This window comes from Acanthopagrus latus, chromosome 19 (genome assembly GCF_904848185.1).
Source record: "Acanthopagrus latus isolate v.2019 chromosome 19, fAcaLat1.1, whole genome shotgun sequence".
Taxonomy (NCBI): Eukaryota; Metazoa; Chordata; class Actinopteri; order Spariformes; family Sparidae; genus Acanthopagrus; species Acanthopagrus latus.
In genome coordinates, this window is record NC_051057.1 from 24,667,324 (window position 1) to 24,688,194 (window position 20,871).

The 20,871-nt window shown below is 46.8% G+C and overlaps 2 protein-coding genes across 2 annotated transcripts in view; one reads left to right on the plus strand and one right to left on the minus strand.

Annotated features, from left to right (window-relative positions):
- Positions 1 to 5,288, plus strand: part of LOC119008415 (zinc finger protein 708-like) — an 8,102-nt gene extending 2,814 nt beyond the window's left edge. Inside the window, exons 3-4 of the mRNA XM_037078696.1 lie at positions 105 to 428; positions 3,525 to 5,288. Of these exons, the coding sequence (XP_036934591.1) occupies positions 105 to 428; positions 3,525 to 4,960 (1,760 nt within the window). The 3' untranslated portion in view covers positions 4,961 to 5,288. The remainder of the gene's footprint in view (positions 1 to 104; positions 429 to 3,524) is intronic.
- A 3,539-nt stretch (positions 5,289 to 8,827) lies between these two features.
- Positions 8,828 to 19,532, minus strand: chodl (chondrolectin). Its single transcript, XM_037078384.1, has 10 exons — positions 19,428 to 19,532; positions 15,647 to 15,787; positions 15,456 to 15,548; positions 12,138 to 12,313; positions 11,854 to 12,032; positions 11,397 to 11,554; positions 11,254 to 11,304; positions 11,007 to 11,084; positions 10,203 to 10,299; positions 8,828 to 9,530 (listed from the first exon to the last, which is right to left on the minus strand). The coding sequence occupies exons 3-10, from the start codon at positions 15,526 to 15,528 to the stop codon at positions 9,449 to 9,451; spliced, it is 894 nt and encodes a 297-aa protein (XP_036934279.1). The 5' UTR covers positions 15,529 to 15,548; positions 15,647 to 15,787; positions 19,428 to 19,532; the 3' UTR covers positions 8,828 to 9,448.
- Positions 19,533 to 20,871: the final 1,339 nt, after the last annotated feature.

Sequence of the window (20,871 nt, forward strand, 5' to 3'; positions counted from 1 at the left end):
GTTGTTGTTGTTGTTGTTGTTGTTGTTCAGATGTATTGATCAGATGTACTGATCAGATGTATTGATTGGAAGCATCAGTGTATCAACATGTTTTCTGTCGGCAGGTTCATCTGCAATGCTGCTGCAGTGTTTTGCGGTCAGACCTGATGGACCAGACGGTGGCGCTCTGCTGCAGCACTGCACGCCCAACCGGACCAGAACCAGAACCATCAAACCCACCATCAAACCTACTCAGTCCAGGTCCCAGAGGAGACCACCTCTTCAGAGCAGGACACAGAACACCACCAAACAGAGTCCAGCTCAACACCGTCACCGCCGTGTGTCACCTGTTACTGACCACCAACCGGAGGAGGAGGAGGAGGAGGGGGAGGAGGGGGAGGTGGTGGAGGAGGACACAGGTGATCCCACCTGGACTCCACCTGAAGGAGGTGAGTGAGGACTAAAGGCCCCCACACACCACCCAGACGTCCAACTGCTTTATCCGACCACTCTCCGACCGCTCTGTTGCCTCTTGTCTGACCCGTTTGGCAGAAAAGTTGCATTGAAACACGTCGCTCCAACGTGCTGCCTGCTGCACAGCAGCGTGTACGTTCTGCACTTGCATGAGATGCAATAAGCCGGTGGAGCTCGTGTTGTGAGTTGTAAATGAGAGGCTTATGCATGCAACTCTCTTTACTTTCGATCAAAACAAAACTTAAGTATTTCAGATAAAAACAGCTACACAAATTAATTCGTCCTGAATAGACATAACAACTAGTCTCGTGCCAGGACTGCAAAACATGAAAACATGAAAACAAGAAATGACGGAACGGAATGCATAGAAAAATAAAACTCACATAGTTTTCCACCCCTCCCACACACCGCGCTGATTCACTAGCACACTGCCAATCAGAACGGCCATTCAGCTGGCACACAACCAATCAGAGAATCCAATAGCTCAGATGTCCGACGGCCCTCCTCCTCAGACTTCACATGCTGAATCGACAACGTCCGCGCGGCTCCGAAATCTTCCGACGCAGCTGAACACACCGAGCATATTTGTTCCCGACCTCGTCCGAGTCTCTCCAAACACTTCAGACGTCCAACGGTTTGGCCGGTGTTCCTGCGTTAGCACTGATAAAAACTAAACTGGCCCATCAAATTCTGACTTGGGTCTGTCTGGTGAGGCTTCATCAGGAGCGATCAGCTGGAGCGTTGATGATGTCATGTGACCCGTCAGGATGTTCTCTGTCGCCACGATAACTAAGGAATGAGTTGTTTTTAAGTCAGAGATTTCTTATATATGTATATTGGACTGATTAATAATTAACATGTTTTAGGGATGTAACAGTATGAAAATTTCACACTGCAGCAATAGTGACCAAAATGATCACAGATATCAGTGTAGCGTGGTATTTTCAAAATGTTGAAAAAACACTGATAAGTTGAGATAATTTCACCAAGATTTATATTTAAGTTGATTTATTATATATTGAAATAGTCCAAATCCAAAACCTTAACAAAACACAGCAAAATCAACACTAAACAAGAATAAAAGAATGTATCAGAACTGTGTAAAACAGGTCACTGGCTTTTTGTGATGAGGCAGCCTGTTTTTGAATCGTGTCCTTTCATGTCTGCGTCACAGAGGTAGAGTGAGATGTCGTGGCAGCAGCACTCGACTGGCCAGCAGAGCCTCTCTGTGAAGAAAGTGAACAGAACATGTCATTATTCATTATTACTGTCACTGTTACTTAATACTAAGGGTGCAACCAACAGATCACAAAACTCACAATTTAGATCAAATCACTTTTGTTAGAAACAGATCGAATAATTTTTTAGATCAAAACAAAGAGAATGATTGTTAAATTATATATTTCTGATATTACTAATATATATTGTCTGTCTGTCTGCCTGCTCGTCTGTTGTCAGTGGACTCGGTCCGTCTGATTGGTCAGATGGCTGCTGAGCCACAGGTAGATGCTGCTCAGGTGAACGGAGCTGAGATGAAAGTCAGTTTGTGTTCACTAACTCAGTCCACCCAGTACGTGTTTGTCTCAGATCCTCCTCACTGCAGCTCTGCATCAATATCTGGGGAATTATTAGTTCGACTTTAAAAAGTGAAATCTACAGTTAATAAGCGGTTCAGATAACGAGCCAGATCACAGATCAGCTTTGTTCAGTTGTACCACCATCTGGTCAGTTTACATTAGTGACACCAGCAGATCACACAGAGAAAACTCGACATACACAGACAATGATGCACCTGAGTTTAAGGTGAGCTTACCTTGCATTCACTGAACAGTTGAGGGTGACGGTCGTGTAAACTGGATGTGTTGCTGCTCCTCACAACAACTTTCTTCTCTCAGCTCCTGCAGATAGAGCTGCCATCCTCGCCCAGCTGTCCCTGAGTGTTCTTATAATAACCAGAATACACCCAGACTGCAGATTTAGTTTCTCTGAAGGCGGAAAAATGCCGTGTGTGCCGCAGTTGTCACATCCTCCCTCTGCCATGTCTTCTTCACTACATGACAGCTCATGTTGCGCGCTGTGCGCGCCGCAAGTTTTCCACACTGTAGTTATCGACCGTGGCGGTTACCATGGTAATTAAAACTTAAAAGGTAACCTTCACCAAATTTTACCGTGGTTTACCGTGACACCGGTAACCGTTACATCCCTAACATGTTTAAATGAGATGTGCTGGTTATGTATTTAAAGCGGTCCCAGCAGAACACAGCTGGTGTCGTCCTGTGGAGCGAGAACGTTCTGGATGAGTTTAAGTGCTATGAACAAAGTTTTTATTGAAACGTCTGTTCACCTCAAGAAAATCCAAACTACAAACTCGTAGCTCAGTTTATGTCTCAGTCTCCATCACACACACTTTGATTACCTCGTCACACCACTGATGAGTTCTGGTTCTGGGTTCTGGTTCTAAGGGTTTGCAATAAATATAACTTTCTTCTTCGTGTTACAAAATACTTCAGTCTGAATCTCGTCTTGTCTGTTCCCACGTTTCAGAGCAAACACTGTCAGCCCTCTTCTATTCTGCAACAATCAACTGGTTCACCAGTGGTTCCTGAGGAACCTTCCATTCCTTACAGGACGTCAAGTAACTCCTCAGTCGGACCAGATGTATCTGGAGCGTTTCCCCTCAAACATTTGGTTCTGACAGTAAATCCTTGTTCTGGCCATTCTTTAATCCCAGCATATAATTTAATCCACCATCTCTACCGTTCTGGCTGTTCTTGATGTAGTTCAGTGCTTTTCCTCTTCTCCTCACTACAGACCAGACTCTCTGGGTGCGCTTCCTCTGTTCATTGTTGATCTTCAGTTTGGTCCAAACCTTCTTTTCCAGAACATCTCCGGGCTCATGTCAATTCTGCAGTTCTGTGGTTCTGTAAAGCTGTGCAGCCCAATGATATCATGTTGGGAAAGACTCATTGTGTTTTTAATGGAATTATAATATTTTGTTACATTTTGAAATGAGATTTTCTTTGAATGAGCGTTTCTCTTCTCTCTCTCTCGTCCTCCCTGTTTCTCCTCAGATGTCGACTCTCATCCGTGTCCCTCGGCTGTCGAGGATGTCCAGCTGGACTCGGACTCCCAGCATTTACCTCTGGGTGCGGTGAAACTGGAGCCCGAAACCACCATGTGTGATGTCTGTGGTAAAGTGATGAAGAATAAGTCGAGTCTGGTGCGACACTCCTTCATCCACACGGGGAAAAAGCCATTCGCCTGCCACCTGTGCGAGCTGCGCTTCAACCGCCGCGACAATCTGCAGCACCACCTGAACCGGCTGCACCCCAACGGCATCGCCAAGCTGGAGAAGCAGCGCGAGGTGCAGACGTGGCTGTGTGCGGTCTGCGGGAAAACCTTCAGCTGCAGGTCCCGCCTCAAAACACACGAGGTCATCCACTCAGGAGTGAAACCCTTCCACTGCGACCTCTGCCCCAAAGCTTACATGAGGACCAATGACCTGGAGCACCACAAGAAGATCGCCCACGTCCACGGCGCTGCAGAGTCTCAGCGCTCCAGCTTGCTGCTCTGCGACTTCTGTGGCAAAGAGTTCAAATGCAAGTCGCAGCTTGCAGTCCACTTCCAGACGCACACTGGCGAGCGGCCGCACCTCTGCGACATCTGCGGACGCAAGTTTGGCCGTCAGTACCAGCTCAAACGCCACAAGATCCTGGTCCATGCCAACCGGGTGAACAGCGAGGAAAACCTGTCACCTGATGCGCTGTTTGCCTGCGCCATCTGTGGGAAGCGTCTGAAATCTGAAGCGATGCTCACTGCTCACTCTCGTATCCACTCAGGCGACAAACCTCACCGCTGCAGCATCTGTCTGCGTAGCTTCCAGCGTGCCACCTGCCTGAAGCAGCACCATGTACGGGTTCACCTCAGGGTCAGAGTCAACGAGGCGCCACACGCCATCGGACGCAGGAAGAGCTCTGCGTCGGCGAAGGAGTTTCCGTGTCCAATCTGTGGAAAAGTTTTCAAATTCAAGTCTCTGCTGGCCAGCCACTCTCTGACCCACAGCGAGGTGCGGCCATACGACTGCGACTTCTGCAGCCGCAGCTTCAGACGCCTCAGCCACCTGAAGAGACACCGCGAGGTCGTCCACGCTAACGGAGAGCGCCTGCCGCAGAGCTTTGTCTGCCACATCTGTGGCAAAGACAAGAAGTGCCGTTCGCAGCTCGCCCGACATGTCATCATTCACACCGGAGAGCGGCCGTTCGCCTGTGACCTCTGCTCTGCCCGTTTCAACCGCAGTGGGAACCTCAAGCAGCACAGGAAGCGTATGCACGGTGTGGGGGCGGGGCCTCATGAGGAAGGCCCACCCATCCTGCTTGATGATGACATGATGCCCGCTCTGACTTACAAACAGGAAGAGACGGTGGTGGCTGTCGACGCTGCAGGGGATGGCTGTAGGGCGGTGGTGAGCGACGATGCGGACGCCGTTCAGCCGCTCGCCACCACCTGAACGGAAATACATCATCTGAACTGTAGTAACGAACAGATCGTCTGTCCTCCTGCTACTTTGTTTGAACAAGTTTGTGACTGAGAGCCGGTCAGATGGTGTGAATGCAAACTGAACGTGAAGAACTGAAACCGACCCGAGGGGACAGGATTGGCTGATATTTAGTCGGACAGATGGAGAATGTTGCGGGAACGTTGAGGAACCACCTGACAGCCTTCAGAAGGTTCTGCAAACATTTAGAATTGGTGAAACGAGTTGTGTATTGATGCTTTGATCGAAATGTGAAACAGATTCTCAGTTTAAAGGAGAATTAAAACGTCGACTTCACAAACAAATGTTTCTTCTTTCACTCTTCTGATCAAACTGTTCTGGAGCTTTCACTCGTGTCACGAGCTTCCTCAGAGTTTGCTCGGTTGCCAGGGTAGATCCTGATATTTAGAATCAGACAAACGGAGGCAGCTGATTGGTTGAATCCACAGATGTTTTATGATGACACACACACACGTTCCCATGGTGACGGGAACCACTTTTACTTCCCATTAATTTTCCGTTAATCAGATGTAATTAGTAGGACAGTTAATGGACTGACTGATGAATCATAACGACGCTTTCTTTAATCAGTTCATTTCTGGGTCAGTTAACATGAACTGAGTTAATCTGCTGTTAAAGAGCTTTAAAGATGTTTGAAGTTTTTTAATTAAATTCTTGATGAAGCTCACTGAAGTTCAGGAACCAGAACTCTGCCTGAGTGTTCAACACCTGCAGGAAACATGCATCACATCTATAAAACGTGACGTACGTCTGTTCACACGTAAAACTGTCTGCGGCGTCTGACCGTCCCCACAGGTGACTTTAACTGTCTTTAGACACGCCCCCAATCACCTGGTTGGTATTTAAGGGGCCAGAGTTGGTTTGGTTTTGAGGATGCAAGAAGCAGCTGGGGAAGAAGTGTTACGTGTTATTTTATTTATGGATTGTGAACTTGAAGTCATGATTGATCAGACTGACAAATGATTGATTGACAATAGCAACAAAATGAAGCGGGTGAAACGACAGGAAGTGACAGAGGAGACGACCACTGTTAGTTCAGAGATTTGGCATTAAAGGAAAGTGATGCAGAGACAGAGAAGCTCATCTCTGCTCACAGTGAGTGTGTGAGCGCTGTCTACGCCTGATGATGTCATCATCATGGGCCAGAATATCAGCATGGCCCCTGAAGACTGGCGCTGACCTGAGTGCACATTGGCGGGATCTTCTAACATCATCAAGGCAGCTGTTGTATCATCAGCTACAGCTGATACACACCTGCAGGTCTTCTTACTCCCAATCATACAGGAAATAATCATTACCAATCAGCAGATCACTGTCGCAACGCACGCTGACAAACAAATTGACAGTCCAAACAACTGGCTCGGGACTGATCATAGTGAAGGTTTTAATCTTGAGATGTATCCAGACAGTTCAGCTCACCGTCACACTGATCAGGCTGAACACATGCTGGTTTTCTAGTGCTGATATGATGTTAGTCAACACCAACAGCCTGACTCTCTGTGGACCTGTGTAGCATCACAACACGTTTAGTGTGTACACCTGTGAGTACATGTTGGAACAGGTGTCATTAAACAGCATCAAGATGAAGCCCCGCCCCCCTGAGTTACTGTTGCTAGGCTTTAAATTCTGGGATGTTACATAAACAGTTTGTCAAAGTGACGGTTCAAAAATATCAGTTGACCAAATAAACAGTTCACATCAGCCGGTCTGACTCGTTTCTCCAGTTGAGCTGATTTTTCCCGTCTTGCTGCCGAGGCGTCTGTGTGACCCTTTAGACACCAGATCCTCCAAAGACATCGCAGCCTCGACTCTGCACCACCTGTCTGCTCGACAGCATGCAACCAGAAGGATGGTTTATCACACCGTGTACATGTAAAGCAGACTGTTTATGATCAAAGTGTTACTGTTGTAAAGTGTTGTGGTTGAGATCCTGAACCGACCAACATCCTGGAAAGTGACAAAGATAAGTTTTCTGTTCTTAATGACATCATCACATGATCACATCAGGAAACAGAGGACCGTGTCTGACTGAAGACTGAAGACTGGGTCCTGGCATCACAAGGACTTCTCCCCATTAAAGTTGGTTATTTTAATTTCAGTTTAAGTTCACAGAGACAGAAACCACGAGACAAAGTGAATCTTTATTCGATCACAAATGTTCAAAAAGGGGAAATTGGTGCTGTGCATGTAACCGAGGACTGACTGGAGAATTAACTTAATGTTCGTGTTTATGATGGTGGGGGAAACCGGAGATCTGACGCAAGCACAGTAAACTGCAGGCGCTGCCTGTAGGACAGACAGGATGACTTTCATTCTTCCCACGTATGAAATGAGAGTTTTATCATTTGCGATGCCAAAGACTCTGGTTCAGTAAATCAGTGGTCAGTAGAAATCAGATGTGTTCTGTGTTCAGCTGAGTCTGAACAAACTGCTTCTGATACACTCTGTGTTTCTAACTATGACCAAACAAGGTCTCTGTCCACCACAATAATCGTGTTCACAAACTGTCATGACAAAATGTTATTCCAACATTTGATGACTGTGTGCAAATTTCTGAGAAGACATTTACAATCACAGTCATCTGTCTCTCTGTTCTGTGGATAAAAACAATAAATTAAGGTTTCTGTGTATTTAGAAATTTGAAAATGTTTTAATTCTGACTTCTGATTCTAAGAGTTTGAGGACATTACTCTGTGGTTCTGACCTGCTGGGCAGCAAAGTGTCCAAGTCACAGAGTCAACACCTCCAAGACAGCAGCTGCAGAGGTTCTGACTCAGTAGCTCAGTGTGTAGAGACGCTGCCTCCAAGATGTGAGCTTATGGGTTTGATCGTCGGGTCGCTTTGCTTCAGGAAACTGATCTGTGTTGAATTTTAAAGGCTGAAGTCCAAAAGAAAAAGTGAAAAGTTCTGAGAGAGAGTCCATCTGTCTGATCAGACAGCTCAGGCTGAGACGACTGCTCTGAACTTCTGAGGTTGAGGGTTCAGTTCTTATAGCCTGTGAAAGTACAACACCCAAAGTGAGACAGAAAAGCTCCCAGAGAAGTGGTCTCAGTGTGAACAGGACTTAGTAGCACAGTGGGTTTGTTCTCGGCTGGCAGCAACCAAGAGGTGCTCGCGCCGGGTCAAATCCTGCCAACTGCCAGAACCTGAAGCCTCAGTCCTGCAGGGAGAGGAAGGGGTCCAAATCCCCTCCTGTGGTTTCTCAGAGATGGAAGCAGGGGGTTCTGGGACAAAGAGTTATCAGAGGCTGGAGTTCTATAAAGATGTTTTTATTTTGAATTAAAGATGCTAAATTCAGATGCTTTCAGTAACCCTGAACTGCAGACAAACTAAACCAAAGACATTTATTGTCATCAGTTAACAGGTGGAACAGAGGTTTGCTCCAGGTGGAACACAGGTTTGCTCCAGGTGGAACAGAGGTTTGCTCCAGGTGGAACAGAGGTTTGCTCCAGGTGGAACAGAGGTTTGCTCCAGGTGGAACACAGGTTTGCTCCAGGTGGAACACAGGTTTGCTCCAGGTGGAACAGAGGTTTGCTCCAGGTGGAACAGAGGTTTGCTCCAGGTGGAACAGAGGTTTGCTCCAGGTGGAACAGAGGTTTGCTCCAGGTGGAACACAGGTTTACTCCAGGTGGAACACAGGTTTGCTCCAGGTGGTCGGGCTCACTGTCACAGGACGACTGCTTCAGGCAGCAGAGATGTGAGGTTCAGTGCAGACAGCAGTTTGATGATGAGTCGGCAGGCGACAGTTTTCAGTGCTCAACAACAAAAAAACATTAAGTCTGTTTTCAACCAGTGTTGTTGAATAAATGAATATGAATAGATTTTTGAAGAGATTTTTTTATTATCGTGATCATGCAGCAGACAGACTCACACATGAATGACTTTTAATAAATCAGCCTCCTCTTTTTTCTCTGATCTTTCTTTAAAAATTAACAATTTAATTATTATCGACCCTGCAGGCGTCAGTCTGAAATCAACACGTCCGCTGAGGCGATCGCTCAGCTGATCCCTCCTGCTTCATTAACATGTTTAATTAAACATCAAAGACAGACATAATGGAAGGAGGCAGGGAAGGAAAGGAGGAGGTACAGAAGGGAACAAAGGACATAAGAGAGGAGGTGAGAGAAGAGGGGAAGGGAAAGTGAAAAAAATGAAGGAGTGGATGGAGGGAGCTAGGGAAGGAAAGAAGGAAGGTAAAGAAGGAAGGAGGTGTATAAACTGTCTGTACAGTAAATGAATGTACATGTGCAGTAATGGAGTAGAAATACTCAGTAATCAAAGTAGTGCAGTAACCGGACAGGAAATGACAGGAGCTGAATCAGACCAATAAAAAAATAAAAGCCTCTGTGATGACATCAACTCTGAGAACTCAAAGCTCCACCCACTCCTGTCCTGAAGAAGATGATTGGTTGGACACTGCTGTGATGTCAGTGGGCGGGGTCAGGCCTCCGTGGTGTCTGGTTTGGGCGTCCTGGAGATCCACAGGTTTGATTGGTTGGCTGTGGTCTTGGTGCGGGGAGCACTGCAGGGAAAGGTTACCATGGTTACCACATGATCTGACTGATCAGTTGAGAAATGATTCATATTGATTATCAGTCAGGACGGATTTCTATCAGCTGATTGTCCAGATGTTAGTGATCGTAAACACAGTGCAGAAGATCAGTGTGATCAAACACCTGAACTGATGCCAGGTATTGACTCTGTCTCACACACACACACACACACACACACACCCACACACACACACACACAGGGCACTGAGCCAGTAGCTGCTGTAAATCATCTCTTGTTAACCAGTGTTTGACCCATCATAATCACTGAGTAAGCACCACACACACACACACACACACACACACACACACACACACACAGTGTGCATCCTCAGCAGTATCCATGGTCTCACTGTCAGCAGATTCAACAGTAGGAGCAGAGGCTGCTGGGATTTGTAGTTGGTGTCAGAGGACGTCCTCCTGTAGAGAGACATGTGACTTGCAGCCCGTCTGAGGTCCGGTCCGGCTGTATGTACCAGCCTTTTATATTCAGGTTTACTAGTTTTGTTTCTCCAACGACACAGTGATGAATCACCGTTTATTCCGTACATCACCTGAGTTCACCTGATGTTTCTGTACCTGATGAAGAGAAAAGCTGTTTTTAAATTGAGCGTTCCAAACGTGTTTCCTTTCTCTGGTCTTACCTTCGACTGAGCATCTGAACACAACATGTCCCAGAAGCCACCAGGATGAGCAGCAGCAGGGGGATGGTGGGGATGATCACGTACACCAGTAACATGCCTGAACAGAGACAGACAGACATCATGTGTGACATCACAGTGTGACATCACAGTGTCTATAGAGCTGAATGGTCTGTGGACTCTGTACAGTGATGTCTGGATAAGTGTGTTCCATTGGCTTACTGCACATGCTCATCCGACCCAGAATGCATTGTGTCTCTTAAGACTGCCCAACAGATAGCATGTTAGCATGTTAGCACTTCCTGTCCCCTCGTCTCAAAGTCTGAATGTATTTCTAGTTAAATGTGTGTAATAAGGTGTGTGACACCACAGACTGAACATATTTATGTGTTTTGTTCTCCAACATGAATCATCATTAATGTCCCACAGTTTAACTGTGAAGCTCTTCATGTGCTAACAACAGTTAGCGGTTGCTAACAAGTGTCTGAATGAGACTACAGAGGTTGTCGGGGACATTAAACGTCCTCACAGCAACACGGAGACTCATCTACTCACTAGTCCGTCTTTACAGGCCACTTTAGTTCCACACTGTTCTAACTCTGACTTTACAACTTGGACACTGATCAGTTTATAGAAAACCTGGATAGTAATTGTGCAGTAAGACTCTTAGTGGTGGAGACGTTTCAGTCATGTGACCGTGATGTCGTCTGTTTGTAGCCTAGCATTAGCTTCTTACTGCTACACAGTTAATTTAGCTTCACACATCACAGAGTGGAGTTCATCTGTGGAGATTAACTTGAACAGAACCTCCAGCCATGGAGACCTGAGGGGGAACCTCCTCACTGCCTGCAGGTTGTTTGACGACACCTCCACCTGCTGTCTCCTCTGAAGACACACACATAAACATAGACACGTTGACCTCAGGGTGGTGCTTGGTGGTGTCATCAGTGAGCTGTAGTTGGACCCACAGCAGAACTGATCATGATGTTCCTCATTAGCTTCATTATATCATATATCATTATATTCAGGTGAGTGTGTCCTCAGGTGGACTCACCTGTGCCCCGCCCTCCAGGTGAGTCACTGTGTTCCTTCACAAGATGGCTCTCTGAAAGACACAAATGTTTGTTATTAGAGTGAAGCTGACTGGCTGATGGTACCTGGTTTGTTAATAGAGTGAAGCTGATTGGCTGATGATACCTGGTTCATATTTGCAGATGAAGTTATGCTTCATGTTGCAGCGGTCGTCGTTCCATTGGTAGAGATAAGCCCCGCCCAGACCAGGAAGTGCAGTTGGTTGATGGTACATGACAACGCAGGCCTCTCCTCCACAGGACGGCTCATCAAAATACCAGTTCCTACATCATCACCACCATCGCCACCATTACCATCACCATCACCATCATCACCATCACCATCATCACCACCATCACCATCACCATCACCATCACCACCATCACCACCATCACCATCACCACCATCATCACCATCACCATCACCACCATCACCGTCATCATCACCATCATCATCACCACCATCGCCACCATTACCATCAGCAGATGAGAGATCTGGTTAACGTTCTCCAGACTTCCTCAGCCATAACCGTCACGTCGACCCTTCGCTGGTGATCTACATGCTCCTGTGACATCACACTCACCTGAAGGAGGCCACGCTGCCGTCGGTCCAGTGGTACAGTTCTGGACAGGAAGTGAATGTGTTGCTGAGGTCAGGATGAGTCTGATCAACTCCATCTGCCCGAGTCAGACCGATCCAGAAATCACCGTCCGCTATGCCTCCTCTGCCTCCTGCACCTCCTGCTGCTCCCGAACGCAGCTCCTGGATTTAAACAGGAGGTAGATGAGAGGAGGAGGAAGAAGTTGAAAGGAGGAGGAGTAAGATGAGAGGATGATGAGGAAATGAAGAGGACCTGGTTTGACACACCTGCAGCAGATTTTCGATGTCTCTCTGCTCCGCCTGGCTCTCAATGCTGAGCAGCGACCCTCCGTCCATCTCACAGGCCTGACACGCCTCCCTGAAGGCAACGCGACTCGACACGTCGTGGAAATATGCTATTTTATAGCAGGTACGCTCTGGACCCCCCAAACACACCGTCTGACCTGAGACAGAGACACAGGCCCGGTTCACACCTACTGTCACCATCAGACCTGATTGATCGATTAGTTCACAGCTACATTAACCTGCGTCTGAGTGACCACCTGTGATCTGATGTCTTTTCCTGCTCTAAATGAAACATACCCATCCATCACTGAGACCAAAAGAAGCTTGTGTAATATAAAGTTTTCATTTAACTGCATTGCTGACTCTGATCTAACCTAGTTCACATCATACCTGACAAATCTCACTTTTCAGGTCACCTGGAACGGCTCCTTGTCCAAACTCTGCTTTCTGGAAACTGGTGTCCCTCCAGGCTCAGTATCAGGACCGGTTCTGTGTTCACTGCACACTAGATCACTGGGCTCTGCAGTCACATCACATGGATTCTCTGACCACTGTTCTGCTGACGACACTGACTGTTCCTCTCTTTCCCCTCATCCTCCTCCAACACACAGGTTGTGACGCTCATCTCTGAATGTCTGCATCATCTCTGCTTGGACAGCTGCTCATCACCTCAAACTCAACCTTACCCCTAATTTCCACTGAATATGTGTCCACTGTGTTACGTCTCCACCACACCAGCAGAGCTGATAGGTTTCACTTTAGTCTCTGTGTTAACTTCCAGCAGGTTTGTTGCGCTGCGTATCTGCTCCGTCCAGCTCCTGACGGAGCAGATATACAGGACTTCTATATCTGGCAGATGCTGGAGCACGACGCAGCAATTCAGCTGAATATAGTTCGGAGCAGACAGGAAGTTTAGCACCAAAATAACAATATGACATCTGGTTATTTTTCAAAATAAAACACTCCATGTTGACACTAGCACACAAATCTACAAAAAGAGACAAACACAAGCTCTTTTGCTGATCCTTCAGTCGGGAACACTTCCTGTTGTTATGTTTATAACACAGACATATAACTGCGGTCGCCAGTGATCATGTGATTAGCGTTGGAATTCCTTGGCCTCGCGACGCCAGCTGTCTACCGTACTGCCTCGTGGCAGACTCAAAACGCAACCAGCAGGGGTTGCCAGATGGCAGAGCAAAACCGGATCTGAGTCGTAACGCAGTGGACACGTATCCAGTGGAAATTCGGGGTTAATAACACTGAACTCCTCTTCATCCCAGGGTAAGACTCACATGGACCTGTCAGTCACTGTCCTGTACCCACAAACATCACTACTGTGGCCCGATCCTGCAGATTTTTTCTCTAAAACATCCTCAGGATCCGGTCTTTCCTCACAAAGAATGCAACGCAACTCCTGTTGGAAGCACCTTGACCTGCATAGAAAGACCCCACCCCTGAAAAAAACAAACTTGTATGTTCTTATCGTTAGCACTTCCATCACACACTTAAGGTCTCCTTGATAAACAGCAGCTATGATCCTCAGATGAGGAACTTGAATCTTTTCTTTTTTTTTTACTCCCTTGACGGTGATGTCATGACTTCTCTCTTGTGACAAATGTACTTATTGTAAGTCACTTTCAATGTAAATGTAACTCAACTATGGTGATGTTGTGGTTCCTGGTCCAATCGTTGGATCTGCTGAATGTTCTACATGAAGCTTTGTTCCTCCTCAATCTCTATGGTCACCAAGCTGTGTGTGTGTGTGTGTGTGTGTGTGTGTGTGTGTGTACAGCTGCAGTGATTAATACTCAGTCTGGTTAAAACGGCCTCACAGAGCTACTTTAAGTGATTAGCTGGATTCTCTTCTGCACCATCATCACTTTACTGTTGAAGCCACTAAAGAGCTCCATATATATCTGTCTACTATCAGCCTGTCTGTCTACTATCTGCCTGTCTGTCTACTATCAGCCTGTCTGTCTACTATCTGCCTGTCTGTCTACTATCTGCCTGTCTACTATCTGCCTGTCTGTCTACTATCAGCCTGTCTGTCTACTATCAGCCTGTCTGTCTACTATCTGCCTGTCTGTCTACTATCTGCCTGTCTGTCTACTATCAGCCTGTCTGTCTACTATCTGCCTGTCTGTCTACTATCTGCCTGTCTGTCTACTATCTGCCTGTCTGTCTACTATCTGCCTGTCTACTATCTGCCTGTCTGTCTACTATCAGCCTGTCTGTCTACTATCTGCCTGTCTGTCTACTATCTGCCTGTCTGTCTACTATCAGCCTGTCTGTCTACTATCTGCCTGTCTGTCTACTATCAGCCTGTCTGTCTACTATCTGCCTGTCTGTCTACTATCAGCCTGTCTGCCTCTCTGTCTATCCGCTGTCATTATTCAGCACTGGCAGTAATTCAGAGACTTAGACAGCAATCAGAAGATGGTTTGTATGAAACTACACAGACTGTGAAAAACAGATCAGTGAACATGTATCATCATATCTAACCTCATATGAATAAAAGTAATGAACATAACGGGACGTAGAGAAAGGAGGAGGCAGTGTCCTTTCACCTGTCTCTTTACCTTTGGACAGGTGAGATGATCCAGTACGTTAAAGATTAAATCATCACATCAGCAACACAGGTAAACATCCTGTTTCAAACACCTGGTTCTGTCTCCACAAACACAGCTGGACAATGTCCCAACGTCTCCTTCAACGTGACCGTCAGCTCGTAAACATGTAACGTGAACCAACCGACTGCTTGGTTGTTTGTTGTTTTTTGGTTGGTTGTCTGTTTGTCAGCAGGATTCTGCTAAAACTACTGAACTGATTTGTACCACAGTTCTGGATGTAGTCTACACAGGTTTTGGTGCTGGTCCAGATAATGAGACAGATCCAGGATTCTTGATCACAGGTTGGTCTCTGTGATCTGAGATGTGATGATCTTGAGCTCAGATTGAGGGAGATTTAAACTGCAGAGTGACACTCTACCATGTAATAAGCCTATCAAATGATTTTTATGGATCATCTGCAGCATTCAGAAAAGCTTTAACTTTTATCAAACATCAAAATAACATATCTTAATTAACAGCTTTACATTATTAATGAAACAGTACTGTTGAATACATTCTTCATGATTCACATGCTGAAACATCGTTTATCAAATGCTGTTTAACATCCTTTCATTCATGAATGTCTCTCTGTTCTCTTTGATGATCTGAGGCAGTTTTTTAATTGTTCAAATGAACATTGTTGAAATTGTTGAAATGAGGATCATTAAATGTTGTGAACGTAACTCACCGCTCACCACTCGCGCTCCGTTCACCTGCACGACCCCGAAGATCAGCAGCACCAGCGCCTGAACCGCCATCATCCTCAGAAATATTAATAAATCTTGTGAGGAAAGAGGAGACGCACAGAATAAATCCTCACTGTTGGCTTTCTTACAGACTTAATCTGTATTCTCACGCTAAATTTCAAAATAAAAGCACCAGTGCTGGTTGCCTGTCGTCTGTATTGTCATGTTTGCTCTGCTGCTCTTCAGTCCGAAGTGAAGCTGGAGGAGAGACTGCTCACATCAGCTCTCTCTCCGATCGATCGTCCCACAAATGAACCTCCTCCTTCATGAAGCCCTGGGGGCCACACACACACACACACACACACACACACTTTAATTCACTTACACATACAGGAAGTTGATTGGTTCCCAGCACAGCAGCTGATCAATAAATGAAACACCCTCTGATATCTGCTGCAGTTATGACAAACACCTCAGATCTCTTCATCCTCATTGATCCATCTCACAGACACACACAGACACACACACAGAACAAGTTTCTATCTGCTTCCAGTCTTTGTACTAAACTAAGCTTCATTAATGTTGTACTGATTGTTTTGTCTCCCGTCTTGTCCTCTGACAGTAGGACAGCAGACTGAAATTAAACCATAAGTAGCGTGATGTATGTCCAGGTGCGTGTCACTGGTTGGCTCATTGTGTGTCACAGATGTTGGAAATCGTTTGATGGCGAGGTGAACGTGTGCAGTGATGTGACAGAAACACTTTATTATTCCTCTGATAGCGAACGGAAATCAATACGAGCCTGAGCTGCTGTCAGTGCTGCTCATAGGCTGGATCGACCGGTCCCTGAATGCAGCATGGATACATCAAACACACCTTTCACACTATGATGCTGTCTTCTACCAACCCGAACCTCTGACCGTCTGCTGCTGTCTTCTACCAACCAGAACCGCTGGCCTCTGCTGCCGGCTTCTACCAACCCGAACCTCTGACCTCTGCTGCCGTCTTCTACCAACCCGAACCTCTGACCTCTGCTGCTGTCTTCTACCAACCCGAACCTCTGACCTCTGCTGCTGTCTTCTACCAACCCGAACCTCTGACCTCTGCTGCCGTCTTCTACCAACCCGAACCTCTGACCTCTGCTGCTGTCTTCTACCAACCCAAACCTCTGACCTCTGCTGCTGTCTTCTACCAACCCGAACCTCTGACCTCTGCTGCTGTCTTCTACCAACCAGAACCTCTGACCTCTGCTGCTGTCTTCTACCAACCAGAACCTCTGACATCTGCTGCTGTCTTCTACCAACCAGAACCTCTGACCTCTGCTGCTGTATTCTATCAACCCAAACCTCTGACCGTCTGCTGCTGTCTTCTACCAACCCGAACCTCTGACCTCTGCTGCCGTCTTCTACCAACCCGAACCTCTGACCTCTGCTGCTGTCTTCTACCAACCCGAACCTCTGACCTCTGCTGCTGTCTTCTACCAACCCGAACCTCTGACCTCTGCTGCTGTCTTCTACCAACCCGAACCTCTGACCTCTGCTGCTGTCTTCTACCAACCAGAACCTCTGACCTCTGCTGCTGTCTTCTACCAACCAGAACCTCTGACATCTGCTGCTGTCTTCTACCAACCCGAACCTCTGACCGTCTGCTGCTGTCTTCTACCAACCCGAACCTCTGACCTCTGCTGCCGTCTTCTACCAACCCGAACCTCTGACCTCTGCTGCTGTCTTCTACCAACCAGAACCTCTGACCTCTGCTGCTGTATTCTATCAACCCAAACCTCTGACCGTCTGCTGCTGTCTTCTACCAACCCGAACCTCTGACCTCTGCTGCCGTCTTCTACCAACCCGAACCTCTGACCTCTGCTGCTGTCTTCTACCAACCAGAACCTCTGACCTCTGCTGCTGTCTTCTACCAACCAGAACCGCTGACCTCTGCTGCTGTCTTCTACCAACCCGAACCTCTGACCTCTGCTGCTGTATTCTATCAACCCAAACCTCTGACCGTCTGCTGCTGTCTTCTACCAACCCGAACCTCTGACCTCTGCTGCTGTCTTCTACCAACCCGAACCTCTGACCTCTGCTGCTGTATTCTATCAACCCAAACCTCTGACCTCTGCTGCTGTCTTCTACCAACCCGAACCTCTGACCTCTGCTGCCGTCTTCTACCAACCCGAACCTCTGACCTCTGCTGCTGTCTTCTACCAACCAGAACCTCTGACCTCTGCTGCTGTCTTCTACCAACCAGAACCGCTGACCTCTGCTGCTGTCTTCTACCAACCCGAACCTCTGACCTCTGCTGCCGTCTTCTACCAACCCGAACCGCTGGCCTCTGCTGCCGTCTTCTACCAACCAGAACCTCTGACCTCTGCTGCCGTCTTCTACCAACCCGAACCGCTGGCCTCTGCTGCCGTCTTCTACCAACCCAAACCTCTGACCGTCTGCTGCTGTCGTCTACCAACCCGAACCTCTGACCGTCTGCTGCTGTCTTCTACCAACCCAAACCGCTGGCCTCTGCTGCCGTCTTCTACCAACCCGAACCTCTGACCGTCTGCTGCTGTCTTCTACCAACCCGAACCACTGACCTCTGCTGCTGTCTTCTACCAACCCGAACCGCTGGCCTCTGCTGCCGTCTTCTACCAACCCGAACCTCTGACCTCTGCTGCTGTCTTCTACCAACCCGAACCGCTGGCCTCTGCTGCCGTCTTCTACCAACCCGAACCTCTGACCGTCTGCTGCTGTCTTCTACCAACCCGAACCACTGACCTCTGCTGCCGTCTTCTACCAACCAGAACCTCTGACCTCTGCTGCCGTCTTCTACCAACCCAAACCTCTGACCGTCTGCTGCTGTCATCTACCAACCCGAACCTCTGACCATCTCACCCTCGTCTGTCCGTCTGTAGCCACAACCTTTGAAGATGTTTTGACTCTGCACGTGTTATTACTGGGGCTGATTTCACTGCCCCACTCTACAGACATGATGACCTCCTATTTCTATCAGTACTTACAGGAAAGTGTGTGTGGTTGTGTGTGTGTTTTATCAGATCATTTTACTGACACACTTAGACAGTGAAATTCGACCTGTGTGTGTGTGTGTGTGTTGAAGTTTATAACATAATTATGTGTAACAATCAGACGAAGACACATTAAGGGTGTTCAAGTGAACGTCAGTTCACCAGCTACATTCAAAGAAAATGTGTGTGTATATGTGTGTTGACCAGAGTTTGAACCCAAAACTTTGAATTGTCTTTAAAATGTCTGACAGGAAGTTTAGAGTTCAGGTGACAGTCACAACATCTCTCTCTCTCTCTCTCTCTCTCTCTCTCTCTCTCTCACACACACACACACACACACACAATGACCTGTTAGATCTCCCCCTCCATTCCCAGTATTGATCGGCGTATTGATTAGCTGCAGGCGGCTGATCGTCTCCGTCCAGAAACACACAATACACTTACTGCTGATTACCTTAGACACACACACACACACACACACACACACACACACACACACACACACACACACTCAATTAGTATTCCAGATAAATTACCTTAAAGTACTCTGTATAAAAGTAATCTGAGTGCAGTTTAATGTCTGTGTGTCACCAACTGCTGCACATGTTTCAGGTGGAGCTAGCTTTGAAATGCTAATCTTACTTATTAGATGCTAATGTTGTCCAAACACACTCACACACACACACTCACACACAAACACACAGAGGGAGAGTTAATGTGACATCATGCATTCTGAGTTGCTGCCGGCTGATTGGGTGGTTGGATTGAATCTGCCTTATAAATGAACATTCAGAAATTTAGAGAAACTTTATTGATCTGCAGCTCATTGACAAAACAGTGTCTGCACAATGGACAAGTCACTGCTCTGTGTGTGTGTGTGTGTGTTAATGTGGATTGATTTTCTCAGCGGGTGGTGTTGCAGAGCTTTCAGTCACGGACAAACACACACACAACCAAATACCTCCACCATGATCCCTGGAAACTCCTCAAGGTCCAAACAAACCTCCTAAAGGTCGCCCATCAGCTCTTAAAGCTCATTCATAAACTTCACACATTTCCCCAAGAACCACTGGACCTCACAAAGATCCCAGGTCCTCTTCAGGACTCCTGGAAGGACATCAGGAAACTCCCAGAATCCCTCTCTCCTCTTCAAGAACCCCTAAGACCTTTAAAGGACTAGGATTGTCTACAAAGAGTCCTGGAACTGTTGTATGGACCGTTGGAAACAAGTTGAGTGGTGACACACAGACTAAACACCTGTCCTGAGTAATCTGATTACAAGTGGACAGCTCTGAGTACAGGTGTGAATGCACATATCTGAGATCCAATCCCTCAGACCACATTCAGAGGAGGTCTGGACCACTTCAGTCATCACAGTGGTCAAACTATGTCATTACATCATCACGTCCACAAATGCCTGCAGAACATTGGATGAATTTTTCACAACATGACACTTGTTTCCTGTCCTCACCGGAGACGTTATGTCAGAAAATCCATCGGAAAGTCTAAAAGACAAAATAAAAAATAAAAAAGTTCTAAAATTTTATCTCTATCAGAGCTAAACAGGAAGTTAGCCGGCTTGGTTGGCGTGCAGGTATTTTCACAGTTGAGGTGTCGAACTTCACCAAATTCAAAACACCTCTGAGTTGCTTTTGGAATTAATGAGGCTCCGCCTCCACGTCATGTCCAGGTGTACCATGATGAAACTCTGTCTCTGACTCATTCTGCATTATTTGGAGCTTCTTGTAAATTCAGCAAATGTTCTACATGAACTTCTTTCTGTCTTTGAGTAGAAACATGGACTCTGAGAAGGAAGTGACATCACATCCCAGGTGGTCACATGTGTGTTAATGTAGCTGTGAAGTGACAGACTGATGCTTTCATACATGTGTGAGTGTATTGTGTGTGCGTGTGTGTACATGTGTGAGTGTATCGTGTGTGAGTGGTCAGGGTGCTCGTCAATAAACTGAACTGGTCCCTAAACTCCAACAGTGAGGTCAATAAGGTTAATTAGTGTGTGTGTGTGTGTGTGTGTGTGTGTGTGTGTGTGTGTGTGTGTGTGTGTGTGTAATAAGAGTGTAATTGATCGCTTCCAGTGATTCAGCCCCAGAAATAATTAGCTTTCTCTTGTCAATACTCTGCAGGGCATCACACACACACACACACACACACACACACACAGAGTATTGATCTCTTTTCATTTTAAATCAGTCAGTCGTTTGGTCGACAGGAAACACAACGTTCACAAATACCTCAAGGCCCTTGAAAGCTTTTCAAGGATCCTGAAATCCATTCAAGGATACCTGGAACCTGAAGACAGTTTCTCTCAAGGCCCCTGGAACCTTCTCCAGGGTTTTTCCATTCTGAAGAAACAACAGAAACTCTACGTGCAAACAACCTGGAAC

Coding starts and splice junctions, on each gene's coding strand:
- chodl (XM_037078384.1), bottom strand. CDS start 15,528: ATGATGGCGGTTCAGGCGCTGGTGCTGCTGATCTTCGGGGTCGTGCAG. Junction 10,300..11,006: donor TCAGGTCTCCATGGCTGGAG/GTTCTGTTCAAG, acceptor GTCTCTGTTCAG/GCATGTTACTGGTGTACGTG. Junction 9,531..10,202: donor GTTCAGATGCTCAGTCGAAG/GTAAGACCAGAG, acceptor CTTTCCCTGCAG/TGCTCCCCGCACCAAGACCA.